At 61.9% G+C, this 27,867-nt stretch overlaps 1 protein-coding gene across 5 annotated transcripts; it reads right to left on the reverse strand.

Moving 5' to 3' along the window:
• Positions 1 to 6,061: 6,061 nt before the first annotated feature.
• Positions 6,062 to 26,676, reverse strand: DQX1 (DEAQ-box RNA dependent ATPase 1). 5 transcript variants are annotated; one of them, XM_074952004.1, is made up of 12 exons: positions 26,625 to 26,676; positions 24,841 to 25,172; positions 22,333 to 22,526; positions 16,665 to 17,040; positions 16,239 to 16,484; positions 10,031 to 10,130; positions 9,552 to 9,710; positions 8,772 to 8,963; positions 8,305 to 8,430; positions 7,735 to 7,925; positions 7,315 to 7,505; positions 6,062 to 7,027 (listed from the first exon to the last, which is right to left on the reverse strand). In XM_074952004.1, exons 2-12 carry the CDS (start codon positions 25,135 to 25,137, stop codon positions 6,844 to 6,846), a joined length of 2,256 nt encoding a protein of 751 aa, XP_074808105.1. In that variant the 5' UTR covers positions 25,138 to 25,172; positions 26,625 to 26,676; the 3' UTR covers positions 6,062 to 6,843. The 5 variants fall into 5 exon arrangements, with proteins under 5 accessions (XP_074808105.1, XP_074808104.1, XP_074808106.1 ...); XM_074952003.1 differs by lacking the exon at positions 26,625 to 26,676 and adding an exon at positions 25,641 to 26,155; XM_074952005.1 differs by lacking the exon at positions 26,625 to 26,676 and adding an exon at positions 25,503 to 25,522.
• Positions 26,677 to 27,867: the final 1,191 nt, after the last annotated feature.

The following is a 27,867-nucleotide window of genomic DNA, read 5'->3' on the forward strand; positions in this document are numbered from 1 at the left end:
TGAAGTATGTTGTACTCGTCTTTACTGAATTTCAACTTGTTGAATTCAGACCAGTTCTCCCATTTGTCAAGGCCATTTTGAATTCTCATCCTGTCTTCCAAAGTGTTTGCAACCCCTCCCAGCTTGGTGTCGTCTGCAAATTCTATACGTACACTCTCTCCTCCATTACCCAAGTCATTAATGAAAATACTGACTACCATGACTACAGAACGAGCCATGCTCCCCCAGGGTTTGGCTTTGGGGGACTCGCTGACTGGGGCTCATGGGGTGGAGCAGGGGGCTGCAGGCCTAGGGGACTGGTCTAAGGGGTCAGTGAAGCCATACGGCCTGCCCTGGAGAAAGGGTGAGAGCCCTGGGGGTCTGGCCCACTCCAGGGGGCCTTCCAGGGACTGCTCCAAAGGTCGGGGTGTGATAACAACTGTCACAGGGCATAGGGAGGCCTTAGGGGAGCCCAGAGAGCTGCAGGCTACAGCAGGGTCCATCCTGGTCAGCCCAGAGCCCAGCCAGGCTGCAGTGACCCCTTGGTGCAAGACTTGTCTGTCCCTCGTCTGACCTGCTTCATCAGACTCCAGGTGAGAGCCCTGACTCCTGCCAGCAGCAGCTTTGTCCCCGCCTCACACCTCCCCTGTCCAGGTGGGGAGATCCAAATCCCTCTGTGGTGTCAATATCTGAGCAACTGGATTTATGGTTGTCTTTTCAAGGCCGCGGAGACCAACACCCAGATGGCGAGGTGACACCCACACCCCTGTGTCTTAGAGCAAACAGGCCTTTCCCACCCACTGAGTAACAATGCATCTTAAGGGAAACTGAGGCACAAACAGGTTTTTCCCCCCCCCCCTCAAATATTACAGAATATTCCCACTTTGTCACATCTCTTCCCCCTTCCAGACCGAACTAGGCAGGGCACTTTAACCAGTGACCTGGGGAAGTTCGAACCCACAAGTGTTATTCACAGGTGCCACAGCATCTTTCGCATCCCCTTGGTAGCTTCCTGCCTGGCACTTCCAAGAGTTAGGACACAGAACCACAGGGTTAGAAGGGTCACCTAGTCCAACCCCAGCCAGCAGGCAGGAGCTGTTGTGTCCTTAACTGTGTCTACAGCGCCGTTGCTATTCAATTAAACGTCCCGTATCCAGTCCGCAGCTTGGAGCTGGGTCCCGTCCGCCCTTAGGGCTGGGCTGGTCGCTCGCACTCACGGGGGGCACGAGGAGCTGTCATGAGACCTGTGCCCGTTTGCCACCCCAAAGCCCTGGGGTTTGGAACTGGGCTGGGGTCCTGCCACTGGCTCCTCCCTGTCATCTGCCAGGGAGTGAGGGCAGCGAACTCCCCCTCCCCGTGTCGGCCACCTGGGCTGCCCTGACCCCTAGGCTGGAGCAGGGGGTGAGCCCTTGGGCATTTGGTCTTAACCCAGCCCTGTCTCTGGGGTTCCGATGTCCCAGGGGCTGGTGAGGCGGGGGCAGGGTGCTCCTGCACCTGGGAAGGCCCCTCTGGAGCTGTCCCCCAACCCCAGGGCTGTGCGTATGCCAGGAGCCCATCCCCCCTTGGGGGTAACCTGCTGCCCTCTCCCGCGATGGGCTGTGGTTCAGGCTGCCTGCTGAGTTCACCGTGCTCCAGTAACACCTGAGCTGGTAGGAGACAGGCAGCCATCCCGTTAGCTTGCAAGCATCCCGAGAGATTCCCCTTTCTGACCTCCCGTGGCACCTTCCCTGGGGACTGCTGCTGTGAAGCAGCCACTGAGGACGTGTTTCCAGTGTGCACAGATAACGTCTCCCATCGCTGCAGCGCGCACGCGTCACAAGGCTCGCAATCCCCAGGGGGCCCCTGGCTTTCCTCGGAGACTCACGACGTTATGGGTGAGCCAGACTCAGGTCACAGGCCCGGCAGTTAAGGGCAGAAGGGGCCACCGGTCAGCTAGTCTGACCTATAAATCACAGGGCCCCCTGCCAGCACGTGCCCACTAAACCGAAACTGGACTAAAAGAGCACAGCCCACAGGGGACTAGACTGTGTGTCACCAGCAGTGAGCAGGCGGCCAGAGGGGCCCGGGGCCCACGCAGTGACAGGGAAATGACAGAGTGAGCTACACCCAGCTAATTCTGGCTGGTGACCACCCCCATACGCTGCAGAGGAAGGTGACAAACTCCTTGGGACAAAGGGGGAATTTTCTGTAATATGATGTATGGATACTGTACATGCCTCAATTTCTCCTATGTGCTGCATGGGTAATTAGGTGGGAGGAAAAGGGTGTTTACTCTGTGCAGAGATCCAGGTGTGACTGCGCCTCGCTGGCTGGGCCCCAGGCCCACGGACAGTCCCAGAAGACAATGGCCAGTCCAACTGCCCAGACATTTGGCACCTGGCAACTGACAACCCTGGATGACCCCCTGCCCCGTTTCCCCTGCAGGAAGCCAGTTGGGTGTGAGCAGCTGGAGGACAAAGGGCCCCTGCTGCCATCCGGGCCCCACTGCTCCACCTACCCTCCTGCTCACACACCACCCGGGCCCAGCCCCACAACACGCAGGAGCCCTGGGACCAGGGACTGGCACTGGCTGCGCTGCCTTCACCTTGGCCCCCAGGCCAGAGCTGCAGGGCCAGACAGGTGCGGAGCCGGGGGTGACGGGCAGCTGTGGGTGCAGGCAGAGCGAGAGAGGCGCTGTCCCCTGCGCAGTGTCCTGGCCATGCCGATGGGTGGGGCCCCAGCTGCCATATCCCCCAGCCAGGCCATGAGGGGGGGTGTAGGGGCTGCCATGGGGCTGGGGGAGGTCCATGGTGTGCCAGGGCCGATGAGGCGCAACCCGGGTCTGGGCCCTGCTGTGAGCTGAGCTGCCGTGGACGTGTCTTTTCTGAGCACACAGGAAGGAGTCGGCAGCCCAGCCACATGAGCGTGGCACAAGCCTGGCCCCCCACGGCAGAGCGGCCGTGCCAGCAGCTGTGGCTCTCACCTCACCCGGGTTGTGGCCTGTCCCCCCCGGTGCAGGCATGCTGGTCACAGGCTCAGCGCATGGAGCAAGGGGTTAGTGTGGGCACGGGGCCCACCCGGCTGCCCCGATTCTGCCACACTGGGCGCTGGGGCTCTGAGCTGACCATGGGCTGCAGCGGGTGGGGCAGGCGAGGGTCTGGCCTGTGCCCTGCAGGGGTGGGACTGGCTGCCCACGATGGCCCTTCTGGCCTTACCGGCTCTGAGGCTTGTGCAGTGGGTCAAGGCTGGGCAGGGGGGCTCCCCAACTGGGGGGAGGGATAGTGATGTGCCCCCTGCCCCCTGGGGTTGGGGGGAGGCAATGACAAGCCCTCCACCCCAGGCCTAAGGGGCCGTGCCCAGAGCAGCACCACAGCCTGGCTGTCCCAGAGGGCGTCGCACCAGGGCCCAGCCTGTAGCCAAGGGCTGGGGGGGTGCCTGGGCATGCCGTGGGGACGCAGCCTGGGTTTGAAGCGGGGGTTTGGCTGCAGCCCCCTTGCTCCACAGGAGATCCCCCAGCTCCCACCTCCCCCTGCATCGGGGGCTCTCTGCCAGCCTGGTGCCCAGTTCTACTCGGCCTGGCACAGGGGCCCAGGGCACGGAGCTCCCCCAGCCTCACGGACTGTCTCGGGTTCCTGGAAAGCAAGGGGGAAGTTGGGGACTGCTGTCACTGAGCTGATAAGGGCAGTGTCATGCCGTGCCCGGCTCGCAGGGTGCAGCCCGGGCAGCCCCGGGTTCAGCCCACTCCCAGTGGGAAGGCCAGACTGGCCCACAACCTCAGGGAGCCCCGCCGCCAGCCCGAACAGCTACAGGTAACCCCAGTGCAGGGCTCCAGCCGCTCTGCCCGAGAGCAGCAGGGCAGTGCCCATGGGCCCAGGACCCACCCAGGCCTCCACCACCCCCATGGCTGGGCTCCCTGGGAGCAGGGCTGCTGTAGGCCCAGGCCCCCTGCCCCGTGACACTGGCCCCTTCCCAGCTTTGCAGCCGGCGGGATGGTGTGGTGGGGAAATACCGCAGTGCAGTGCCCCCTGCAATCCCATCCCCGGCTCTGCCAGCTGCCTCCCCTTCTCTCCCCACGGGGGCGCAGGTGTTTGCGGGGGCTCCATGTGGGGCCTGCCCTTCATGTGCTTCACGGACCTGGGAGGGGCTCCTCTGCTCAGCACCCCAAGCTGGCTACCGGACCCAGGCCCCCTGCAGCCCCTGCCCAAGGGAGCCCAGCCCCTAAACGGCTCCATCCCCTCTGCCATGGAGCGGGACAAGCTGGGCAGGGCCCGCCTGGCCCATCGCCCAGCCTGCAGGGAGAGGCCCGACAGCTCCTGCCCCTTGGCCCCTGCCCAGAGGAGAGGCTGGGCCCAGCAGAGCCGGGATATGAAGGGCCAGAAGGTTCCTACAACTGGGCTCCCCCCAGGTACTGGCTCCCCACAGCTCAGACCACAACTTCCCCTGTGAGCTGCGGGGTGGCCAGCCCGGCGCTGACTCCTCTGCTTCCCCAGCACTTCCAGGGAACGCAACCGTGCCGGGGGGAGCCCCACTGAACTGCCAGGGCCACCCCCTCCCTCCTCGCGTCACAGGGGCCGCAGGGCGGGGCTGGCAGGGCAGGGGCTGCCTGGCTCCCAGGGGGGATTTCGCTTCAACCGCCGCCCGCTCCCAGGGGAGCACAGTGCGAGGCTCCCCCCAGCCTGAGGGCTCCGCTTTCCTGGGGTGGGAGAGGCCTGTGAGGCCAGGGCCTAGGACCACTCAGCTGGCCAGAGCGAGGGAACAGCCCAGCACCACCGCCTGGGACCGCAGAGCCCCTGGGCTGCTGGCCTGGGGGGGCCAGCCCAGGGAACTGCCCCGCGGGGCACTGCACAAGGTAGGAGGGCACCTCAGCACCAGATCGAGGGCAGCAGGGCCCATTGCAACGATCCAGTCTGATGCCCCGGTACAGCCCAGGCCAGACCCCGGCTGCCCGCTCAGCCCTACGGCCGAGCTGCTAGACACAGCCTGGATCGAACAGAGAATCCACCTCCTCCCTCAGGGGTCCGGTCCCATGGTTAATTCCCCTCCTTGTCAAAGGCTGAGCGTGTCCCTCCTCGGCTAGCCTGACGGGCCTATTAGGTGTCTGTTCCCCCGTAGGTACCTGCAGCCCGGGGTCAAGTCGTGCCTGAACCTGCTCTTCAAGCTAGATGGAGCTCCCTGAGTCTCTCACTCTGAGGCAGGGTTTTCCAACCCTTCACTCACTCTCCTGGCTCTTCTCTGCCCCCTCTCCAGTTTGTCAACACCCCTCTTGGATTGTGGGCACAGGATCCCAGCAGCAGTCGCACTGGTGCCAGATTCAGAGGGGACATTGCCATCCTGGGCTGTGTAAACAGGGGCAGAGAGGTTGAGTCCCCCTGGCCTGGCTGGCCCAGGCTTCTTGCTGAGATTTGCTTTCATGTAAGCTCCATAGGGTCGCTGGGGAGGGAAGGGCTCTGAACCAGCTGGGACCAAAGATGCACCGAGCAGCCCCCATGCCCGGCTCCGCCCACCCCAGCATGCAGCCTGCAGATGCTGGGCCCCACGCCCTGGGGAGTCTGCAGCCACCAGGGCAGCCGGCACCCAGAGCTGGAGAAGAGGGAGGCAGGATCCCAGGAGCAGCTGACCCCATACTGCAGCCCCAGTTCAGCTCTGCCTCCACCCCTGCCCTTGCTGGGGGCCAGCATGCCCTGGTGACATGGGAACAATTCACAAACTGTACCCACCCGCAGGGGAGGCAGAGGCCAGCTGGCATCTCCAGGCTTCTGGCTCCACCTTGGCCTGCAGCCCCAGGGGTTCGGGGACTGGGGCTAACGCTAGAGGGGAGCCCAGGGTGAAGCCCTTGCACTGTCACGCTGCTTGCCGAGACCCTGGCTGGGGGTAGGCAGCTGCTCCCCTGGCCAGGCTGAGCAGGGAGCCCCAGGGCTGCGGGTTACGAAGGGCACAGGGCTGTTTCCGCTCTCACGCTTCTACCCCTGTCCAGCACAGGGAGCTGCTGCAGAAGGCTGGGGAGAGGTCAGGGAAGCGGAGGCGGGGGCTGGTATCTGTAAGGAGCTGTGTATTTCTCAGACCACGAAGAGCGACGTGAAGGGGGCTGGAGCAGGCTCAGAGTGGGTGGGGGGAAAGAGTCCTGGGGGGTGGGTTCATCTACGTGACAGGGCAGGCTGAGGGGGCAGTAGTGGTTCTGGGAGCAGGGGAGCTGGGCCCCACAGTCCCACCTCTGAGGAGGGGGCACAGCAACCGGAGAGCGGAGCATCCCCAGCACCTGGGTGAGTGGCCAGAGGGGCCTGCGCTGGCGCTGAATGTGCAGCCCCAGGCCCACGCAGGCGGGAAAGGCTGCACCCCCAGCACCCTGGGGACGAGGCCCAGGGCCTGCAGAGCTGGCTGGCTAGGTACAGTGCCAGGAAGGGGACGCAGCCCAGGGGCAGGCACTGACCCCCCGGCTCGGAGCAACGGACACCAGGCTGGGAACAAAGGTCACAGAAAAGCTTTATACAGTCAGGACATAGGCCCCTGCGCCCCGGCCCACATGTGGTGCCTGGCCCCGCGCCATGGAGTGTGTGGGGCAGGACAGTTTGTTCCAGCCCCGGGGGGAGGCTGTGCCCCAAGTAACACACCAGCAGGCAGGAGGGGAACCTGAGAGCAGCCAGTGGTGCCTGGGGCGAGGTGGCTCAGAGAGAAGGTGGGGGGCAGCCCTCCTGCACCATGAGCTGGGAGGGCCGGTAGCCCCGCAGGAGCCGACTCGAGCGCACGGCAGAGCACCCCGCAGGTACAGCAGCACGGGGGGACTGGGGGGGCAGCACGGCCAAGGGAAAGGACCCTGCGCCCCCTCCTGGGGCTCCCTGTACCCCCCATTGTCACAACAGCGGAGCCCAGCCAGCCCCTCGCGCCCACTCACTGGAGTGCGCACACATCCTTGCCCTCACCCTCCCCGTCCCCCGCCCCGTCCAGCGCTGGCTCCAGCTGGCCCAGGGGCTCCGCGGCACCAAGCAGCTTCTCCCTCAGCTCCATGAGCAGGTCGCGGCTCTCGCTGGGCGGCAGGTTACTCAGGTAGTACTGGGGCGCCAGCTCTACCAGCCTGCGGGGAGAGAGCAGATCAGCGCCGGCCTGGCCTGGCCCTTGCTCCAGGGCCCGCTGCACCAAGGGCTGGGCAGCACCAAGGGGCACGAGGCTGGAGAGGCCCAGAGAAGGTGCCAGGCCCTGCCCCAGGCGGGGTGCTACCCTGCCAGCACCGCCAGGGCCTGCCCTGCAGCCGGCCACAGATGAGGCTGGGGGCTCCGCCCTTCCCCCCCCAGGCTGCCTTCCCTCCCCCACCGGGGCACTCCCCTCCCCTCTGCCCCACAGCACCCCCCCGCCCACCCTTACATCTGGGGCTGGATCTCAGACACCACGCTGAGACAGTTGTCCTGCGAGATGGTGAACTCGTGGTACAGGACCCAGGGGGGTGGGCGGGGCAGGGGCCTCCGCACCACGTAGCAGCAGTGGGGGGGCAGGTGGGCCACATGCTTGTGTGTCAGCATCAGGTAGTTCCCGGAGCCGTCGATGTCCCGGGCCACCTGCAGGGAACAGAGGGGTCAGCGGGGCCAGGCACAGCGGAGCCTACGGCAGCCGGGGCAGTGCCCCCACCCCCTTCCTCCCCCACATAGGGCTCCCCACCCCCTGCAGAGGTCCGGGGCAGCCTGGGCAGGGGCCCCCACCCGGCACACATGCAGGGCCCCCCCTTCCCCGCAGGGACCCTGGCAGCCGCCTGCCCCACAGGGCCCCTTGCTCTAGGGGCCCCCCCACCTTGAGGAAGTAGCCAGAGATGAGCGCCCTCTTGAGGTTGAGCACGTTGTCATCCGTGCCGAAGGCTGGGGGAGAGACGGGCAGCTCGATTCGCTGCATCACCTCCAGCAGCTCGGCCCGCACGACGCCCGCCAGCCGCAGCCCCGAGCTGCTCAGCCCGTGCTGACGGCACCAGCCCTCATCCAGCTCATCTGTGGGAAAGGGGCGTGAGCTGGGGGCCTGCCCCTTCCCTCCGCCAGGCTCTTGCCCCTGCCCTCCCCAGCGGCCACGCCACCTCCATCGCCCACGTCTGTCACACCCAGCCCCAGCCCCACAGGGACGCCCGGCACCACTCGTGGCTTGGGACCAGGGAGACAGGCCTATCGAGTGCCCGTAGCCTCTGGAACCGCAACCTGCCCCCAGTGCACCTTGTCGCCCTGCCAGGGCAGGGCCCATGCCCATATGCGTAGCCCCAGCACAGCAGGACCTGGGCATGGGATATGGCCAGCCGGTGCAAGTGGTGGGCGATGCCAGGACGCGGGCAGCAGCAGACGCTGGGGAGACCCCCTCTGCATGCAGAGCGGCACTCACGCTGCTGGAAGGCATTGAAGACATTGATGAGGGTGAAGTGGTCCCCGTCGGGGTGCAGCAGGGCTCGCCGGCGCACGGCCGCAGCCTCCTCGGAGCGCGCCACTGGGGTCACGAAGCAGGGTGAGGCTGGGGAGAAGCAGGCGGGAAAGGGTTACCCGAGTGCCCGGCAGGGCTCTCCCTGCGGCTGCCCCCACAGTCCCCAGCATGGCTCTGGATGGCCCAGGAGGCTGTGCGGCCTGCAGCCCGCGGCTCCCCGCAGTGCTGAGGGGAGCTGGTTGGGGACTAGGCCTTTTGGAGAGAGAACCTCTCTCAGCCATAGAAAGGAAGGAGACACAGACAGACAGCATGGCCAGGCCTGACTTGGAGCGCATCCCCCAGCCGGAGGCCTGGGGCTGCTCCCTCTCACGGGGGACACCGCCGCCGGCTGGAGCCGCAGGGGGACACGGTGCCCACGCCTGGCCCCCTACCCGTGAGCATGGCGGCCATGGTGAGCATCTCGTGGACGCAGTCGAACTCGCAGGAGGCAATGAGCGCCTTGGCCAGCTGGGGGTCCAGGGGGAACTCCGACATGATGATCCCCACCTCCGAGAGGTTCCCATCGTCATCCAGCGCAGCCAGGTAATCCAGGTCCTCCAGGGCCTGCATCAGCGACTCAGGGGCTAGTTGGGGGCAGGGAGTCAGCTGGGAGGGAGGGGAGGTGCCAATGCCGCAGCCCCAATGCCAAAGCCACCCTGGGGCCCCCCACAACATGCCAAACACCCTTCCCGCAGGGCTCATCCCCCTCCGCAGCACCAGCAGTTATCCACTCCCACGCCAGGCCTGCCAGCTCCGTCCCCCTCCCCTCCAGGATGAGACCATTCTTCTGGGACGGAGGGGTGGCGGAGGGGTGGGGTTCCCCCAGAAGCTCTGGCCCCCCTGCGTGCATGCCATCTCTCCTGGTGCCAGATCCCCCCAGCCCCAGCCCGCCAACTGCCCCTGCCCACGGCGGAGCTGGGGGTCCCCAGGCCAAGTCTCCTGTTGCAGTTTCCAGCCCCTCCAAGCTCAGTCGCTGTCCTTGCTGGGGCAGCAGCTCCTCCCGGCACGGGGCCAGCTGGGAACCCCGTTAACAGGCCATTTACCCTTCTCCTCAATTGTTAATGGGTCACAGAGAGCAGCCCCAGGTTTTCCCCTGCATCTCCCAACCCTTCAGTTCCAGCCCCAGTCCTGCAGACACCCTTCACTCCCGACCCACAGCCCCTGGGCTGTACCTGGCCGGTCAAGGAAGTCGCACTGGCCCATGTCAGCGATGTCGAGTCTCTTGAGCAGCAGCACCAGACGGCTCAGGTTGGCCTCGCTCACGTGGGGGGCGGGGGCGGCCGGGAGGAACTGCTCATAGAAGGCTTCGGAATAGAGGCGCACGCAGGTGCCTGCCAGATGACAGGGGAGCTGCCATGGAGTGGGGTGCAGGGGGCGAGCTGGACTGAAGGCGGGGTTGGCATTGGGGAAGAGGCACGAGGCGGGGGCGGGGGGGGCGGCAGCAAACTGGAGTCAAGGCTGCATGGATTTGACAGCTCCCAGAGCGTCCATAACACATGCTGCCTCTGGCCCGGGCGCTCACCTGGGGGGACAGCCTGCGGGCTCGGGCCCGGGCCCGGGCGCTCACCTGGGGGGACAGCCTGCGGGCTCGGGCCCGGGCCCGGGCGCTCACCTGGGGGGACAGCCTGCGGGCTCGGGCCTGGGCACTCACCTGGGGGGCTGCCTGCGGCCCGCTGCCTCCGTGACTCCGCCTGGCTCTTGCTGATGGGCCGCAGCACCTGGGACTCTGCGCGGATCCGGGGATTGTAAACCTGCAGGGACAAGGGCTGTGAGGGGCAGGCCGGCCTGATACTCCCTGGCCAGCAGTGGGCTCTGCTCACCACCCGGCGCTGGGCTTGTGTCCCCCATTCGCCAACCGGAGGCAGAAATCAGCCCCCGCCCCAGCGAGTTCTCCTGGCTGCGTGGCAGGGTTTGCTCCGCAGAGCTGCCGTGCCACATCTCACCAGCATAGGTCCACGTCAGCCCAGCCACCCTGGGGAGATTTCCGGGACTGCAGCCAGGCCCCCCGGCTGGGCAGGGCAGGAGCGGGCGGGACTCGGGCCCTTCCCCTCTCGGGGGCCCTGGCTCCGGCCCTAGGGTTACCAGCTCTGACGGAAGCTATTCCGGGAGGGTTTCCCCCCAGCACGACATCGTTTTCTTAAAACAGCCTATTCAGATCTCCTGGATTGGTTTCAGTGGTCACCGGCAGGTAGATGCTGATTCCGGGAGAGTCCAGGCCAAACCTGGAGGGTTGGCAACCCTATCCGACCCAGCCCCAGGGCGGGGACTGGCTGGCTCAGAGGACTGGGATGTGGGGCCTTTCCTCTCTAGGGAGCACGAGCTCCAACCTGGCCCCGGGGCAGGGGACTGGGATGTGGGGCCTTTCCTCTCTAGGGAGCACGAGCTCCAACCTGGCCCCGGGGCAGGGGACTGGGATGTGGGGCCTTTCCTCTCTAGGGAGCACCAGCTCCAACCTGGCCCCGGGGCAGGGGACTGGGATGTGGGGCCTTTCCTCTCTAGGGAGCACCAGCTCCAACCTGGCCCCGGGGCAGGGGACTGGGATGTGGGGCCTTTCCTCTCTAGGTGCAAAGGCTGCAGTTCAGAGGAGACATCTGGACAGATGTCTGTGTAGTGCGGGGGAGGAGCTAGTGGTCGTGGTACATATATGTGTCAGTAACATTGGGAAGGATAAGAGAGAGATCCTGGAGGCCAAATTTAGGCTGCTAGGCAAGAGACTGAAATCCAGGACCTCCGTGGTAGCATTCTCGGAGGTGGCTCCTGTTCCACACACAGGGCCAGGCGGAGCTGCATGGATTAGACAATGGGGCTCAGGTTCATTAGAAACTGGGGAACCTTTGGGAAAGGAGGGGCTGATACAGGAGGGATGGGCTCCACCTAAACCAAACTGGCCCTAGACTTCTGGCACGTCACAGTAAAAAGGTCGTAGGGAATTTTTTTAACAGCTGGGGAAAGGCAACAGGTGCGGAGGACACAGCTCGGACAGAGGCATCTCGTAGGGGTGAATTCATTAGGGGGGAAACTTTAGATCCTAGAACATAGGATAGGAAAGAAATTGGTAAAATACAGGCCTGAGCTCGCGAGGACCAGTCAAATGGAAGAGTCCCATTTAGCAACACACATGAGGGAATGCAGCTGAACACTGACGAACTGTCCCGGGGCTTCGACAGAAATGCCAGAGACGTGAAAGCTGAGCTGGGGAAGCCAAGGGACTGGCCTTACACGAGAACGCTGATGTAACACGCAGCGCAGACAGTCGGAGAATGGGGATCATCAGTGGGGCAGGTAATACCGGAGTACCAGTGAGACGTGGGGGAGGGGCACTACGTGACAGAAAGCAGAGAGTCAAATAGCGTAAAAGTCTTAAATGGATCAAACTGTCCCACAGAATCTCTGTGACTAGAAATTCCCGGCTTGAATAAAAAGAATGTAGCCGTAGAGATGTACTACCGGCTGCCTGACCAGGTGACCGTGAAATGCTCGGGGCGATGAGAGAGGTTACCCAAAAGGTAGAAAACACAACAAAGGTGGATTTCAACTCTCCCCATATTAACTGGATACGTGTTACTCAGGACGCAGAGATAAAGTTTTTAGACACAAATGACTGTTTCTTGGAGCAGCTAGTCCTGGAACCCTCAAGTGGAGAGGAAATTCCTGATTTAGTCCTAAGCAGTGTACAGGATCTGGTCCAAGAAGTGAATATAGCTGACTTGCTCACTAATAGTGACCATAACAAAATCAATTTAGCAACCGTGTAGGGGGAAAATACCAAAGAAACTCACCACAGTGACATTTAATTTCAAAAAGGGGAACAGCACAAACATGAGGAAGCTAGTTAAATGGAAATAAAAAGCAACAGTCGCAAGAGTGAAATGCCCGCAAGCTGCATGGAAACTCTTTTAAACTCTGTAATAGAGGCTCAAATTAAAATGTATAAACAACAACGAACAGTAAGAGGATCAAAAAAGCCACAGAGTAAGAGGTGGCTCGAGGCAAATGGGCATCCTTTCACAACTGGAGGTTAAAGCCCACTGAGGAAAACAAAAAAGGAGCATGAACTCTGGCAAGTCAAGCGTACGGCTCCGGCTCCACTGGAGCGTTTTCAGCCGCTGCGTGGCGGTAAGCTCTGTAACGTAGCCGCTCAAAGCAGATAGGAGAGAGCTCTCCTGTCAGGGTAACTACTCCAGCCCCGCGAGCAGCGGTAGCTACATGGGCAGGAGAAGCTCACCCGCTGACATAAGCACCGGTGTGGACAGCACGAGGTAGATGTAACTTACGTCACTCAGGGGGTGCCTTATTCACACCCCTGAGCAACAAAAGTTATACTGCGTAAGTGCTAGTGTAGACAACCTAAAAGTATCATTAGGCAGCCAAAAAAAAAATAATAATAATAATGTGAAAAGCAACTAGCAAGAGACACAAAAACTAACAGCAAAGATTTTTTTAAGAATGTCAGAACAGGAAGCTGCCAAACAACCCGTGGGGCCACGGGACGATGGAGGTGCTAAAGGAGCACTCAAGAATGATAAGGCCATTGTGGAGAAACTACAGAAATTCTTTTCTTCAGCCTTCATGGCTGAGGACATGAGGGAGGTTCCCAAACCTGAGCCATTCTTTTTAGATGACAAATCTGAGAAACTGTCCCAGACTGAGGTGTCATTCGAGGAGGTTCTGGAACAAATAGATGAATTAAACAGTAATAAGTCACGAGGGCCAGATGGTATCACTCAAGAGGTCGGATTTCACCACTCAAAGATGAAACTGCAGTTTGTAACCTAGTGCTTAAATCAGCTTCTGTACCAGATGACTGGAGGATAGCTAATGTGACACGAATTTTTGAAAAAGGCAGCAGAAGTGATCCTGGCAATTACAGGACGGTAAGCCTAAATTCAGTACTGGGCAAACTGGTTGAAATTATAGTAAAGAACAGAATTATCAGACACATAGATGAACATAGTATGTTGTGGAAGAGTCAACACGGCTTTTGTAAGGGGAAATCATACCTCACCAATCTACTAGAATTCTTTGAGGGGTCAACAAGCATGTGCACAAAAGGGATCCAGTGGATATAGTGTACTTGAACTTTCAGAAAGCCTTTGACAAGGTGTGACGAAGCGGGGATTTTCCCTTGTTATGTTCTATGTGAGTCTTACTGTTTTACATGAATGCTGTGTGTGCCTCAGTTTCCCTGTGTATTGCACCAGTGTCTAGGTGATGGGAATAAGGGTATGTGACTTTTGCGGGGGCTGCTCCAGCTGCCTGCATGGATGCTATGGCCGCCCTTTCATAACCTGAGACCCAGGAGGGGGATGCGACCAAGTGCCTCTTGGCCCAGGATGCAAGACAAAGACAGGAGGAGGAGCAACAGTCAGGGCAGGGGTCAGGCAGCTGGAAGGGAGTCAGTCTCAGCTGGCTTGGGGCACAGGGGGAGGACAAGAGCCCTGGCTCTGGGATCCCCACCCCACAAGATGGACTTGGCTGAAAGTCACCGATTTCTGTGCTAACAAGTTCTTCCCTACATTGTGTTCCTGTCGCCAAATAAACCTTCTGTTTTCCCGGCTGGCTGAGAGTCACGTCTGACTGCGGAGTTGGGGGGCAGGACCCTCAGGCTTCCCCAGGACCCCGCCTGGGCGGACTCGCTGTGGGAAGTGCATGGTGTGGACGGAGATGCTGAATGCTCCCAGGTCAGACCCAGGAAGGGCAAAGCTGTGTAAGCGTCTGCTCAGAGAGAGGAGGCTCCCCCAGAGTCCTGGGTGGCTTCATATGGAGTAGTTCCAGAGCATCGCCCCAGTGACTCCGTGAGACAAGGTCCCTCACCAAAGGCTCTTAAACAAAGTAAGCTGTCACGGGATAAGAGGGAAGGTCCTCTCATGGATTGGTAACCAGTTAAAAGATAAGAAACAAACGCTAGGAATAAATGGTGTTCAGCATATTCACAAATGATCTAGAAAAAGGGGTAAACAGTGAATTGGCAAAATTTTCAGATGATACAAAACTACTCAAGATAGTTAAGTCCAAAGCAGACTGTGAAGAGCTACAAAAGGATCTCACTAAACTGGGTGACTGGGCAACAAAATGGCAGATGAAATTCAGTGTTGATAAATGCAAAGTAAGGCACATTGGAAAACATAATCCTAACTATATATAGAAAACGATGGGGGCTAAATTTGGTGTTGCCACTCAAGAAAGATCTTGGAGTCACTGTGGATAGTTCCCTGAAACATGCACTCGATGTGCAGCGGCCGTCAAAAAAGCGAACAGTGTTGGAAATCATTAGATAAGACAAGAGAAAATGTCAGTGCCTCTATATAAATCATGGTATGTCCAGACCTTGAATACTGCATGCAGTTCTCATTACCCCATCTCTAAAAAGATCTTTAGGAATAGGAAGAAGTTCAGAGAAGGGCAACAAAAATGCTGAGGGGGATGGAACAGCTTCTGTAAGAGGAGAGTAAAAAGACTGGAACTGTTCAGACTTGGAAAAGAAGCGACGAAGCGGGGCTACGATGGAGGGCTATACAGTTGTGACGGGTAGGGAGAAAGTGACTAGGAGTGGTATTTACTCCTTCGCAGAACAGAAGCACTACGGGTCACCCAATTAAATTAATGGCAACAGGTTTAAAACAAACAAAAGGAAGTATTTCTTCACACAGTACACAGTCAACCTGTGGAACTCCTTGCCAGGGGATGTTGAAGGCCAAAACTGTAACTGTGTTCGAAAAGAATGAGAAAAGTTCATGAAGGACAGGTCCATCAATGGCTATTAGACAAGATGGTCAGCGACACAACCCCAGGCTCTGGGAATGGGCGATGGGATGGATCACTTGGTGATTCCCTGTTTGTTCATTCCCTTTGGGGCACCTGGCACTGGCCACTGTCGGAAGACAGGACACTGGGCTGGATGGACCTTTGGTCTGACCCAGTCTGGCCGTTGTTGTGCGTCTGTCGACAGCTGCTGCGCAGGCTGCTCTCCTATGCAACAGGCAGGGGTCCGGCCCTGCCCATCCCACCATTAATACAAGCTCCCAGCCCTATACTATACAGATTTCACAGAGGGAGACCAGCGTTTCTCAAAATGGGGGTCCTGACCCAAAAGGGAGTTGCAGGGGGATCATAAGGTTATTTTGGGGTGGGGGGGGGTCACGGTACTGCCACCCTCACTTCTGCAATGCTGCCTTCAGAGCGGGGCAGCCGGAGAGCAGGGGCTGTTGGCCAGGCACCCACCTCTGAAGGCAGCGCCCCACCAGCCGCAGCAGAGAGGTAAGGGTGGCGATACCAGACCAGGCCACCCTCACTTCTGCACTGCTGCCTTCGGAGCTGGGCGGCCGGAGCAGCTGGGCGGCTGCTTATTGAGGCAGCAGCGCAGAAGTGAGGGTGGCCGCACCGTACCAGGCCATCCTTACTTCCACGCTGCTGCTGGCGGGGCTCTGCCTTCAGAGCCGGGCTCCCAGCCAGCAGCCGCAACTCTCCAGCTGCCCAGCTCTGAAGGCAGAGCCGCTGTCAGCAGCAGCGCAGAAAAGAGGGTAGCAAGTACCACCCCCCCCTACAATAACCTTGTGACCCCCCCCCATACACACACACACACCCCCCTCCTTTATGGGTCAGGACCCCTACAATTACAACACCATGATTTCAATAGCTGAAATCTTGAAATCTAACATTTTAAAAATCCTATGACCATGAAATTGACAAAAATGGACCCTGAATTTGGTAGGGCCCTACTTATTTTCATGTGGAAATTGGCAGGAGGGGCAGTCCTGCCCAAGAAGTTGTGCAGAGCTGGCTTTGAGCAGGGCCACACCTGCCCTGGAAAAGGGGCTGGGCTGGACAAGGCAGAGCCACGCACCCCGCTCCGTACTCACACTGCGCAGCTCCAGACCCGTGTCGATGACGTAGCGCACAGTCCCCAGGGAGAAGGACGAATCTGCAAGCCAGTGGGTGACGATCACACGCCGGCTCTGGGGCCTGCTGCACTGCTCCGGCACCTCGTAGACCTTCTGGGCTGCCCGCCCCACCCCTGGGTGCAAGGGTAGGGCCAGCAGCGGGCCCAGCCCAGGGTTCAGGGCCACAGCCTCGGTGCGGATGGCCTCGCAGCACTCGCTGATCTCCTGCAGGGTGGGGAGCAGGCGCCGTTAGTGACAGGACACCCCCTTTGCTGCAAGGCTGGGGAGCAGCCCCCTGCTCCTCATGTCCCCAGGACCACGACCCAAAGTGAGTCCCAACACCCCTTTCCCTTCTCCCGCAAGCACCCCACCAGGGAGGGGTCCCAGTAGCCCCCCAGTCTCCACCTGCTCACTGGCCAGGAAGAGCAGCACATCGCCGGGTTCCTGGCGCCGGTGAATGTCCAATACCGCCTGGCATGCAGCTGAGACGTGGCCCCGAGCCGGTGGATCCCTGTACACCAGCTGGCCGGGAGGGCTGGGTCCTGGCACCCGCACCACGGGAGGGTCCCCGCAGAAGGCCCGCAGCCGCTCCTCCAGGGCTGGCACCGTCACCACCACCACCTTGAGCTCGGGGCGCTGGCGAAGCACGTCCTTCAGCAGCCCGAGCAACACGTCTGTGGGTACTGTGCGCTCCTGCACCTCGTCCACCACAATGACCCCGTACTGGCGCAGCAGAGGGTCCGACATCATCTCCCGCAGCAGCATCTCATCCGAGCAGAATCTGCCAGCACCAAGCACCAGGGTCAGAGGCAGCCCAAGGAAGGGGGAGCCCGGCTGGGATAGCGGGGGGCTGCAGGTTGGGATTGAGGGGCACCGGCAAAGCTGGGGGGGACTTGGAGGGGATTTGGGAGGCCCCCCTTCCCCACTCTCAGCTCTCTCACGAAAGAACCGTGTCCTCATCCCTTGAGCCGAGAGGTGCCAGGCCCAACCCAAGAGAGCGCTGGGCAAAGGTGCCTGCCCTAACCCCTTCACTGCCAAAGCCCCCACCTGACACCCACAGCCTGACCCCTGCACCGCGGCCTCCTCCTCGCCCCTCCAACCCTGGAGCCCTTCCTTAAACAGTGTCCTGGCTGGGCCCCGCACTGCCCGAGAGGGGTGGGAGCCTGGACACACAGAGCCTGGCACAGGCCCAGCTCTGGTCTGTCTCGTCTCAGCATGGAGCACCAGGCTCCTGCTGTGGGGAACGTGGGACAGAGCTAGCCTCCACCTCTCCCCAGGAAGGAGGCCGATGGAGTGGCCTAACTGCCTGCTGCTGGGCCCCGCACTCCAGCTCCGCCCTCGTATGCCGTGGCTCCAGGCTGAGCACCCTGACGAGCCAGCGGGGGTTGTGACGAAGCGGGACTGTTCTTAATGTTTCCTCTGAATAGTGTGGGGGTGCCTCAGTTTCCCCATACAGTTCTTGAGTGTCTGGGTGGTGGGGTAAGGGTGTAGGATCACTGCAGAGCCCTAGAGGGCAGGTGTGTGCAGGAGTCTGGACACAGAGAATGGCCGACACCCTGTTTCCTGGCCACTGATGGCCTGGGCCCATCCCCCCTGCAAGGTGAGAGCTAAAGGGTTGGAGAACAAAGGAATCCGGTGACCTCCTGGCCCAGGAAAGGGACAAAGCCCAGAGGAGGAGGGGCTGGAGGGAGTTTCAGTTTTTGGGTCTGGCTGGGACATGGAGTGAAGTGCAGACGGGGTTGTCTGGCTCACTGCCCCCCAAAATGGACCCAGCTGAGGGGTCCTGTTCTCTGTACCTGCAAGCTCTGTGTTAGACCATGTTTCTGTCATCTAATAAACCTTCTGTTTTACTGGCTGGCTGAGAGTCACGTCTGACTGCAAAGTTGGGGGGCAGGACCCTCTGGCTTTCCCAGGAGCCCCGCCTGAGCGGACTCGCTGTGGGAAGTGCACGAAGGGGTAGAGGATGCTGAATGCTCCGAGGTCAGACCCAGGAAGGTGGAAGCCGTGTGAGCTGTGTGTCCTGCAGACAGGCTGCTCACAGAAAGGCGACTGCCCCAGAGTCCTGACTGGCTTCGCAGGGAGCAGTTCCAGACCATCGCCCAGGGACTCTGTGACAACTGGTGGCAGAGGTGGGATGTACTGCACTCCATGGATGGCGCTTCCTGCAGTAAGTGACTGGGAGCAGTAAAACGAAGGGGGATTGACGGGGACCAGGCATGTTGAAGATTCATAGAGAGACGGTTTCAGGGGGTGGTTAACCCCTGGAAGTGTGTGACCAGAGAGAAGGACTTTAGCAGTAACAGGGTCCCCCGGGGGATTGCAGCGAGCGGTCCCAGGGGCGGAGGAGTCTGCAGCTCGACCCTGGCAAAGAGGTGGTGACCTCGAGAAGGGCTGGCACACTAGGGGTTCTCCCTGGAAACTGTGGGGAGCTGAGAGCACTCAGGCCTGTGAGTCCACAACAACTTGGGAAGAGCGGAGTGATGGCCTGTCACCGTCTCCTTAAGAAGGACATTGTAACCCTGTGCAGAAAGAGAGGGTTGAGCATTGGAAAGTTCACCAAGGCACAGTTAATCGTGCAGCTGGAGGAGGATGACCGCTCTAAGGAACAGATTCCTGATCCCAAATGGGGCCATAGCAGGATCTGGGAGCAGCTGCAGTGGGAGCCAGGCATCCCCAAGACTCCTGTCCCCAACCAGATGAGGGTCTTCACGATCAGGTTCCCCATCGGGGGATTGGAGACGGACGGGATTGGAGCTGAGTCTGGGAGAGCAAGAGGACTGCGAGAGACAGCAAGAGCCCGAGAAAGAGCTGCAGAAGCAGCAGCAGCATGAACTGGCCGTGGGGGAGCGAAGAGGCCTAGGGGACCTCCCAGGGGTGAGTGGGGATAGATCCCGGGGGGCCAGTTCCGCAGGGAACCTCGAGACTAAATTGCTGCCCCTGGTTAAGGAGGGGGGGATGTGGATGCCCACCTCACTGCCTTTGAGCAGGCTGGAGATTTGAACCAGGGGGATCCTGCGGAAAAGCCCCGGTGTCTAGCTCCCTTGCTGGGTCCCAAGACCATAGACTCCGTCAGCCAGATGGGTGGGGAGATGGACAGGCCCCCACTCCTGGTCCCAACCTATATGCCTGTGTGGAGTTTCCTGGGGCCAGGCCCCTCGAACCCCCAGTGGGAGCGGAAGGTGATGGTCAATGGGGAGACATTCCTGGGGTGGCGAGGTCCTGGGACAGAGAGAACTGTTGTCAGGCCCTGGGTGGTGCAGCCTCAGAGGCTGAGGGGCTGTGTGAGCTGGGCGAGGGTCCCAGGGATGAAGCCCCTCGCCCTGCCTATGGCCCAGATCCCTGTGCAGACCCAGGAGGGGTGGGGCTGGCTGGTCGTTGGGGTTCTCCGGGACACCGGCTGCGAGACCCTGCTGTGGGGTGACTGTGTCTCTTTGGGACAGGATCCAGGCCCTGTTCCGGTAACTGCCGAGGGTTTGAATTTGAATCCAGGGAACCAATCAGCGGAGAGGGAAATGGTCACTGAAAATACAGATGACCGGGCTGGCAGCAGGGAGGAGCTGCTAGGCTCAGGCTACCCGCCTGCCTGTAACCAGACCCCTGGGGCTCCCTGCCCCCCTTGCACACCGGAGGGGGGGGGGGGGCTCAGGTGGCTCAGGCTGGCTCTGATGCAGTGAGGAAAGCAGCGAGCTCGCTGCCTACCCCCACTGGGACAGCAAGGGCAGCGCTGAGCACAGTGGGAGCTGAGACCCCAGCTGAGTCAGGGGAGACACAGGCAGGGCAGGGGATCTGTTGGAGTGGCAAGGTGCTTGGTAAGGAAAGTCTGAATGAGCCTAGGCAGCCTTGTGAGCTGATGGCTGTGTCTAGTCAGCAGGGTGGGAAGGTGAGGAGAGTGGAAGATGAGTGTCCCTGGACCTTACCTGTTAGCTGGGTGGAGAAGTGTGACAGGGAAGGAAACGTGCCTGTGTCTGTCAGGGGTATTGACTTGCCTAGGGAGGGAGCTACCCTGATCTCCAAGCAGTTGTCTGTGACCAGCCTTGTGTGCTGGGAAAAGGGGAATGAGATCCCAAGCTGTGTGTCTGGGAAAGGAGAAACTGTCTCCGGCTCTTCTTTGTCTGTGGAGCAGACAGAAGGGGCCTTTCAGCCTGTGATGGTCGAGGGTCATGCCGTTGTCTCAGAGCTGGTTCCGGATTCAGCTAAAGCCCAGGAAGGGAAGGGTCCTAAGTTTGTGTCTGCCTGGGAGAAAGGCCCTGAAACTAGGTCGCATCCAGTTAGCGTCTATGTAAAATCCCAGAGCCCAGACAATTCTGGTGCTCGTATTTTGCCTGTTGCTAGTGTGTTGTTGGGAAAGGGTGCAGCAACTCTGTCTAATCAGGGTGAGATCCTAGCCAGGGCACAAGGGGAGCATGAAGGTGATGTGATTGTGTTACTTACTGAGGGTGTGGAAACCTGTCGCAAGAAGGAAAAGATTCCTGAACTTGTGTGTGGCAAAGGGAAGGAGAATGCTTCTGACCTTTTATCTAGGAAGTCTGTGAGTTTGCCTGAAAGGGGATTGTGTAGGAATCCGCCGGATGGGCCAGAGGTAATTCTGGGTGTAAGGGAGACCCAGAAAGAGTCTGTTGTTGCTCAGGAAAGTGTTCCTCTAGAGCAAGCCCTAGGTAAAGAGGGTAAGAGCAGAATTTCTGTGAGGGGTGAATTGTTGCATAGAAAAGCCCCGAGGGAAAGAAATCCTCATGGAGTCTTTGCAACCAGTTTACTGCAACTGAAGGGTGTGAAAGTGATTTAATCAAGAAAGTTTCAGGTCCTAACGGCCAGAAATTTTCTGTTGTGAATGGATCCACTAACTTTCCTGTTGAAAGACCCAGTGTGTATAGCTTTGAGAAGGTCTCAGATGAAGTGAAAGCTGTTAAGAAAGTTAAACAGTCCTATAACTAAATGGCTGTGTTTGGCCAGCTTGTTGGGGGAGAAGACCTAATCCCAGTTTGACCCCCGGGGGTTTTGGGGTGGCCAAGGGCACGGGCCGCATAAACCTTCCCACATGTGGCCTGCGAGTGCTATCAACTACCTCCGACCTAAGGGAGGGCGTGAAACTGGAAGGGCCTGGTGTGACTCCCACCAAGGAATGGGAGAGATGCTGGGGCATCCATGGGAACGTTCGTGGCTTCGAACTTCCCCAGGTCACCAGCTAAAGTGACCCTGCTCAGTTCGGTCTCGAAGGGGGGAGAGATGTGACGAAGTGGGACTGTTCTTAATGTTTCCTCTGAATAGTGTGGGGGTGCCTCAATTTCCCCTATACAGTTCTTGAGTGTCTGGGTGGTGGGGTAAGGGTGTATGATCATTGCAGAGCCCTAGAGGGCAGGTGTGTGCAGGGGTCTGGACACAGAGAATGGCCGACACCCTGTTTCCTGCCTTGATGGCCTGGGCCCTTCCCCCCTGCAAGGTGAGAGCTAAAGGGTTGCAGAACAAAGCAATCAGGTGACCTCCTGGCCCCGGAAAAGGGACAAAACCCAGAGGAGGTGGGGCTTGACCGAGTTTCAGTTTGGGGCTGGCTGGGGACATGGAGTGAGGGGCAGATGGGGTTGTCTGGCTCACTGCCCCCCAGAATGGACCCAGCTGAGGGGTCCCGTTCTCTGCACCTACAAGCTCTGTGTTAGACCATGTTCCTGTCGTCTAATAAACCTTCTGTTTTACTGGCTGGCTGAGAGTCACATCTGACTGCGGAGTTGGGGGGCAGGACCCTCTGGCTTCCCCAGGAGCCCCACCTGAGTGGACTCGCTGTGGGAAGCTCACGGAGGGGCAGAGGATGCTGAATGCTCCGAGGTCAGACCCAGGAAGGTGGAAGCTGTGTGAGCTGTGTGTCCTGCAGACAGGCTGCTCACCGGAAGGCGACTGCCCCAGAGTCCTGACTGGCTTCAGGGGGAGCAGTTCCAGAGCATCGCCCAGGGACTCCGTGACAGGGGCGGATCAGGGTACCAGGCGGCCGGCAGGCGAGAGGGATCCTGGATTGGGGAGGGAGGGGCAGCCCCAGTCCCACGAGCAGGTCCCAGTGCCCTATGGGCGCAGCGTCCAGCCTCACCTGAGCAGGGTCTCTGGAGTGCAGCAGTCCTCATGGGGGACGCAGTAGCCAACCTCGTGGCCCAGGTTCAGATCCATCTCGTCAGCCACACACAGCGAGAGGCTGAGGGCGGCGAGGCCGTGGGGCTGGCTACAGGCCACCAGGCCATGCGTGAACTGCTGGGAGAGGGCGTACTCCGCACACCACTGAGGGATCTGCAAGGAGGAGAGCAGGGCAAGGGGCCCCGGGCAGTCACTGTTGTGAGCACAGGTCACCCCAAGGGAGCCAGAACCCCCCCAACACTGGGTACAGGCCCCCCCCCCCCCCCGAAGACTCGCACATTCACTCTGCAGCTCAGCCAGTTGGGTGGGGCCAAGCTGCGCTCCCTGTGGACACAACGGCCTCGCCCCCCAGCCTAGAGCCACGCGCGTGGCTGCGGGTGCCCACACGGCTCGCCAGGGGTGGAACCAATCTGTCCTACTGGCAGGGGGTCAGGAGATCCCAGCAGAGCTGCCTCACCCAGACACTGAGGCAGGCACAGATGGTCCTGGGCACAGAGGTTGGCAGCAGGCACCCAGCTATGCCATCCATGGGGAGTTGAGCCAAGCCCCATGGCTCCCTTCCTGACAGCTCAGCCAGGGGCTAGTCCCCTCCACCCTGCCACACCCAAACAGCTGTGGGCCCCACAGCCAAGGGGGAGGCAAAGTCTTCAGAGATTCAGGGCAGCTGATTGTGAACCTGGAGAGGCCCCTGTTCCCTGCAGCATCCCATGGACCCCCAGGGGCAGCCTGGGCAAAGCACGGGGGCAGAAACCTAGTGTACAGATGAGAGGGTAGCCCAACGGTTCTGGCACAAGGCTGCGACCTGGATTCAATTCCCAGAGAGACCTTGAGTGACAGTCTCCGCAGTGCAGCAGGGCTGCCCTGCCCCATGGGGTGCTCCACCGGCTGCACAGAGCTGAGATCACAGTCGTGGGGCCAGATACCAATCACAGAGATAAGGGAAGCGCCCAGCCCCCTCCAAACGCCTCTCGCGCCCCCCTTCGGCCCGATTCGCTTGCAGGCACAGCTCGCTCCCAGGCAGAGCCACCCCCTGCCCATCCTCCACACCAGCCAGGCTCCAGCTTCGTGCTGGGAAGCCTGGACACCCCCTGGGTGTGCACCAGGAGAGGTCGCCGGCAATTAACAGCGTCCTGGGAGATTCCATGGGAACGCAAACATCTCCTGCCTCCGTCTCCAGGCCCATGGCCTGGCCGGGGCCTACAGAGCTCCACAGACACACGCTGCTTGAAAACAAACCCTCCCCCAGGTCAAAGTCCTGACTGTAGTGTCTCTAGTTTCCCTGCTGGGGCGGAAGAGACACGCACAAGGGGCAGAGGGCCAAGGAACCCAGCTGCCTGCAGGCCCTGCAGCTTGGAGGTTTGGCACCAAGACGGCTGATTGTCAGGTACTGGCAGCCTGGGACTCCACAGACAAGCGAGCCCCGTCAGTCTGTCTGCCCAGCTGCGTGTGAGAGCTGCCTGGGGCAGGGGCCTGTGTGTTTAAAATGCCAGGACAGCAGCCAGAGAACTGGGTCCCGACGGGGGCGCTCGGTGCGCCAGCATCACAGACCAACAAGTCTGGGTGTCTGGGGCCCTCAGTACCACTCTTCCAGGCTCACCCACCCTCCAGTTCCCAGCACAGACCCAGCTGACTCCCGGCCAACACCGTGCATGACTGAAAGCCAAATCCCAGCGCATCCAACAGGGAGAGCCCAGCCTCCCATCACCCTGACCTCCCCACGTGCTGCCCCGAGGGGGCTTTGCAAACAGACAGGAGCCGCAGTCAGGCGTACAATGGACCCTGCCTCAGAGGTTAAATGAGGAGTCACTGGCCCCCCTCCCCTGGCACTTGTAGCCACAGCACCCTAGACTATGGGACGCAGCCAGGGACGGCTCCAGGCACCAGCGAACCAAGCAGGTGCCTGGGGTGGCCAATGTAAAGGGGCGGCAGGAGGTCGGGCTCTGGGGCGGCAATCTGCCCGCGGCGGCAATCCAGCAGCCGCTCCGTCACAGTGCGTTTCGCGCTCGGGGGCAATTCGGCGGCGGGGATGCGACTCTTCTTCGGTCGCCGGCAGCAGTTCGGCGGCCGCTCCGTCACTCCGCCTCCGTGTTCGGCGGCGAGGTTTTTTGGTTTGCTTTTTTTTTGCCACTTGGGGCGGCAAAAACGCTGGAGCCAGCCCTGGACGCAGCCACGGCCAGCAACAGCTGCCAAGCCATTTAGCTCTGTAATCCTGCCCCCAGGAGAGCCTCCGGACACCAGGGCAGTGCACTCAAAGGAGCCCAGGCCGTGTCTCACCGGCAAGCCAGCAGCACAGGCCCCCTAGCACTGCACTGACTGCGAGGCGGCAGCCCCCCACCCTCTCCCTGCAGCACCGGCTGCTCCCCGAGCCAGCCCAAGCCCACCACACGCAAGGGGATTATTGGGTAGGTGTTTTTCCCAGCGAGGGCACTCCTGCCCTGGCCATGCCCTCCCCATGCCCCCCTCGCACCTGGGTGCTCTTGCCGGTCCCGGGCCCCCCGGACACCAAGACGATGCCGCTGCTGCTCTCCAGGAGCTCCATGAAGCTGTACTTGGCGGCCCAAACAGGCAGGTCTCGCCGCCGCTGGAGCAGCTCATAGTAGCGGGAGGAGAAAGGCAGCCCATCGTACGGGTTCACCTCCAGGTCCCCCTCACAGTCCAGGGCCAAGCCTTCGCCTTCGCCCTCCTCCTCCTCCTCCTCCTCCTCCAGCGGGGAGTCAAGGCCATTCGGCCGCAGCGGGGAGGCAAAGCCATCGCTGGTCTCCATGGCGGCCTTACTGTGGGGCAGATGGAGCCAGGGACCTGCAAGGGAAAAGGGCAGGAGTCAGAGCAGCCACTGGGCCCTAGGGGAGAAACTGGTTAGCAGGGTGGGGAGACACCCCATCCCCACTGCCCCAGCTCCACTCCCACCGGCTGGGGGGCAGTCAGAAATCCTGAGGCCAGCAGGGCCCATCGGGACCATCTAGTCTGGCCTCCCATATAACACGGCCAGGGGCTGCCCCACAGTAACACCTGGAGTGGATCTGCTAGCAAAGCAGCCAGTCTGGACTGAAAACTGTCAGGGATGGAGAATCCACCTCGGCCCTTGGGTATGGTTCCCGTGGTTAATTCCTGTCACCATTAACAACGTACCCCTAATTGCCAGTCTGAATTCATCCTACTTCAACTCCTAGCCACTGCCCCGTGTTTGACCCGTCTCTGCTGGACTGAGCAGCCCATCACGAAATATCTGTTCCCCACGCAGGTAGCTACAGACCGGGATCAAGTCACCTGTGAGCCTTCTCTGTGTTATGCAGAACAGCTCAAGCTCCCTGAGTCTCTCACTAAAAGGCAGGTTTTCTATTCCCAGCTCTTCTCGGACCCTCTCCAGTTTATCAACAGCCTGAACGGGGGGCACCAGTCCTGGGCACAGGCTTCCAGCAGCGGCCGCCCCAGTCCAGAGAGAGGGAAAGTCGCCTCTCCGCGGCGACGCCCGTTTGTCTCTGCGAGGCTCACATGAGTTCTTCTGGTCAAAGCTCAAGTGGCTCGCGGAGTGCGTCACGGCCTCCCCGGCCAGCCCCCCGCAGCCTGCTCCCCGCGCCAGAGGCCGCGCCCGGCTTCCCAGGAGATCCAGGTGAGGCTGAATCGCCCCGGGGAACCACCTGCTCCAGCTCGTCTGGGGCCACCCCAAGCAGGCTCTGGGGGCAGGGGCCTGGGACTCCCGCCGGGCCCCAGGGAGCAGGGCTCGTGTCCTGGAGACCGGCCGGGAGCGCCAGGTGGTGGGTGAGCCACAAACAGCCCCGCTCCCCTGGGCGTGCGCGGCGCTGGAGGGCGGCCAAGGCAGCCGGCACCGCCCCGGGCCGCGGCACCCACCCCCGGGGCAGGACAAGCCGCACCCCAGGGCAGGGCCCGGGGTATCCGGCACCGCGCCCGGGCCCGGACCCGGACCCGGACCCGGACCCGGACCCGGACCCCGACCCCGACCCCGACCCAGCCGGGGGGGCGGGACCCGGCCCGCGGCCAAGCGCAGGACGGGGCTGCAGGAGGCGCCCCCCTGCAGCCCCCGGCGCCCCCCCGCAGCCCGGCCCCCGCCCCGCGGAACCCAGGCGTCCGGGGAACCGGTCCGACGGGATGCGGCACCCCCGGCCTCGCCCGCCGTGAGCGCCACCCCGCCGTGCCCTGCCCCGGGCCCGCCGGGGGCGGCTGGTTGTGGCGCCCCGGCCCCGCCCCCCAGCGGCCCCCCGCGTACCCCGGGCGCTGCCGCCCCCCGCTCACCTGTAGCCGGCTCTAGGCCCCGCCCCGGAGGCTGTCACGCGGCGCCAAGCACGAGTCACGTGCTGCGCCGTGGCAGCCAATCAGATGGGGCCCAAGTGGCTTCGGCCCCGCCCCCTGTGCCGTCTTACCCCGTGGCCCCGCCCCGGGCCCTGCTGTCCCCCGAGCCCCGCCCCGCAGCGCCAGGCCCCGCCCCCGGAGAGCCTGTCGCCCCGGCCACGGCTCTGCGCGGCGCGGCGCTGGGGGCGGGGCCAGGGTGCCCGCGGGGCGGGGCCTCCCGAGGGGGCGGGGCACGGACACACCGCAGCCGGGAGTTCCGCGGGCCGGACTAGCTCCCAGCACGCCAGCCTCCCTCTGTCCGCGGCAGTGATCAGCCTGTCGGTGCCCCCCAGCCCTGCACTGTAACCCCCCCCAGCCAGCCCTGCCCAGTGCCCCCCCAGCCACCCAGCCTTGTAACCCCACCCCAGCCAGCCAGCCTTGTAACCCCCCCAGCCAGCCCTGCCCAGTGCCCCCCCAGCCAGCCAGCCCTGTGACCCCCCCAGCCAGCCCGCCATGCCCAGTGACCCCCCAGCCAGCCAGCCTTGTAACCCCCCCCAGCCAGCCCTGCCCTGTGCCCCCCCAGCCAGCCAGCCTTGTAACCCCCCCAGCCAGCCCTGCCCAGTGCCCCCCCAGCCAGCCAGCCCTGTGACCCCCCCAGCCAGCCCGCCATGCCCAGTGACCCCCCAGCCAGCCAGCCTTGTAACCCCCCCCAGCCAGCCCAGCCTTGTAACCCCCCCAGCCAGCCAGCCTTGTAACCCCCCCCCAGCCAGCCCTGCCCAGTGCCCCCCCAGCCAGCCAGCCCTGTGACCCCCCCAGCCAGCCCGCCATGCCCAGTGACCCCCCAGCCAGCCAGCCTTGTAACCCCCCCGCAGCCAGCCAGCCCGGTAACCCTCCCAGCCAGCCCTGCCCTGTGCCCCCCCAGCCAGCCAGCCTTGTAACCCCCCCCCAGCCAGCCCTGCCCAGTGCCCCCCCAGCCAGCCAGCCCTGTGACCCCCCCAGCCAGCCCGCCATGCCCAGTGACCCCGCAGCCAGCCAGCCTTGTAACCCCCCCGCAGCCAGCCAGCCCGGTAACCCCCCCAGCCAGCCCTGCCCTGTGGCCCCCCCAGCCAGCCCTGCCCAGTGCCCCCCCAGCCAGCCAGCCCGGTAACCCCCCCAGCCCGCCAGCCCTGTGACCCCCCCAGCCAGCCCTGTAACCCCCCCAGCCCAG

This window comes from Natator depressus, chromosome 4 (assembly GCF_965152275.1).
Source record: "Natator depressus isolate rNatDep1 chromosome 4, rNatDep2.hap1, whole genome shotgun sequence".
NCBI classification, from domain to species: Eukaryota; Metazoa; Chordata; order Testudines; family Cheloniidae; genus Natator; species Natator depressus.

Coding starts and splice junctions, on each gene's coding strand:
- DQX1 (XM_074952004.1), bottom strand. CDS start 25,137: ATGGAGACCAGCGATGGCTTTGCCTCCCCGCTGCGGCCGAATGGCCTT. Junction 10,131..16,238: donor CGGGTCTGGAGCTGCGCAGT/GTGAGTACGGAG, acceptor TTGTCCCTGCAG/GTTTACAATCCCCGGATCCG. Junction 8,431..8,771: donor CATGGCCGCCATGCTCACGG/GTAGGGGGCCAG, acceptor GCTTCTCCCCAG/CCTCACCCTGCTTCGTGACC.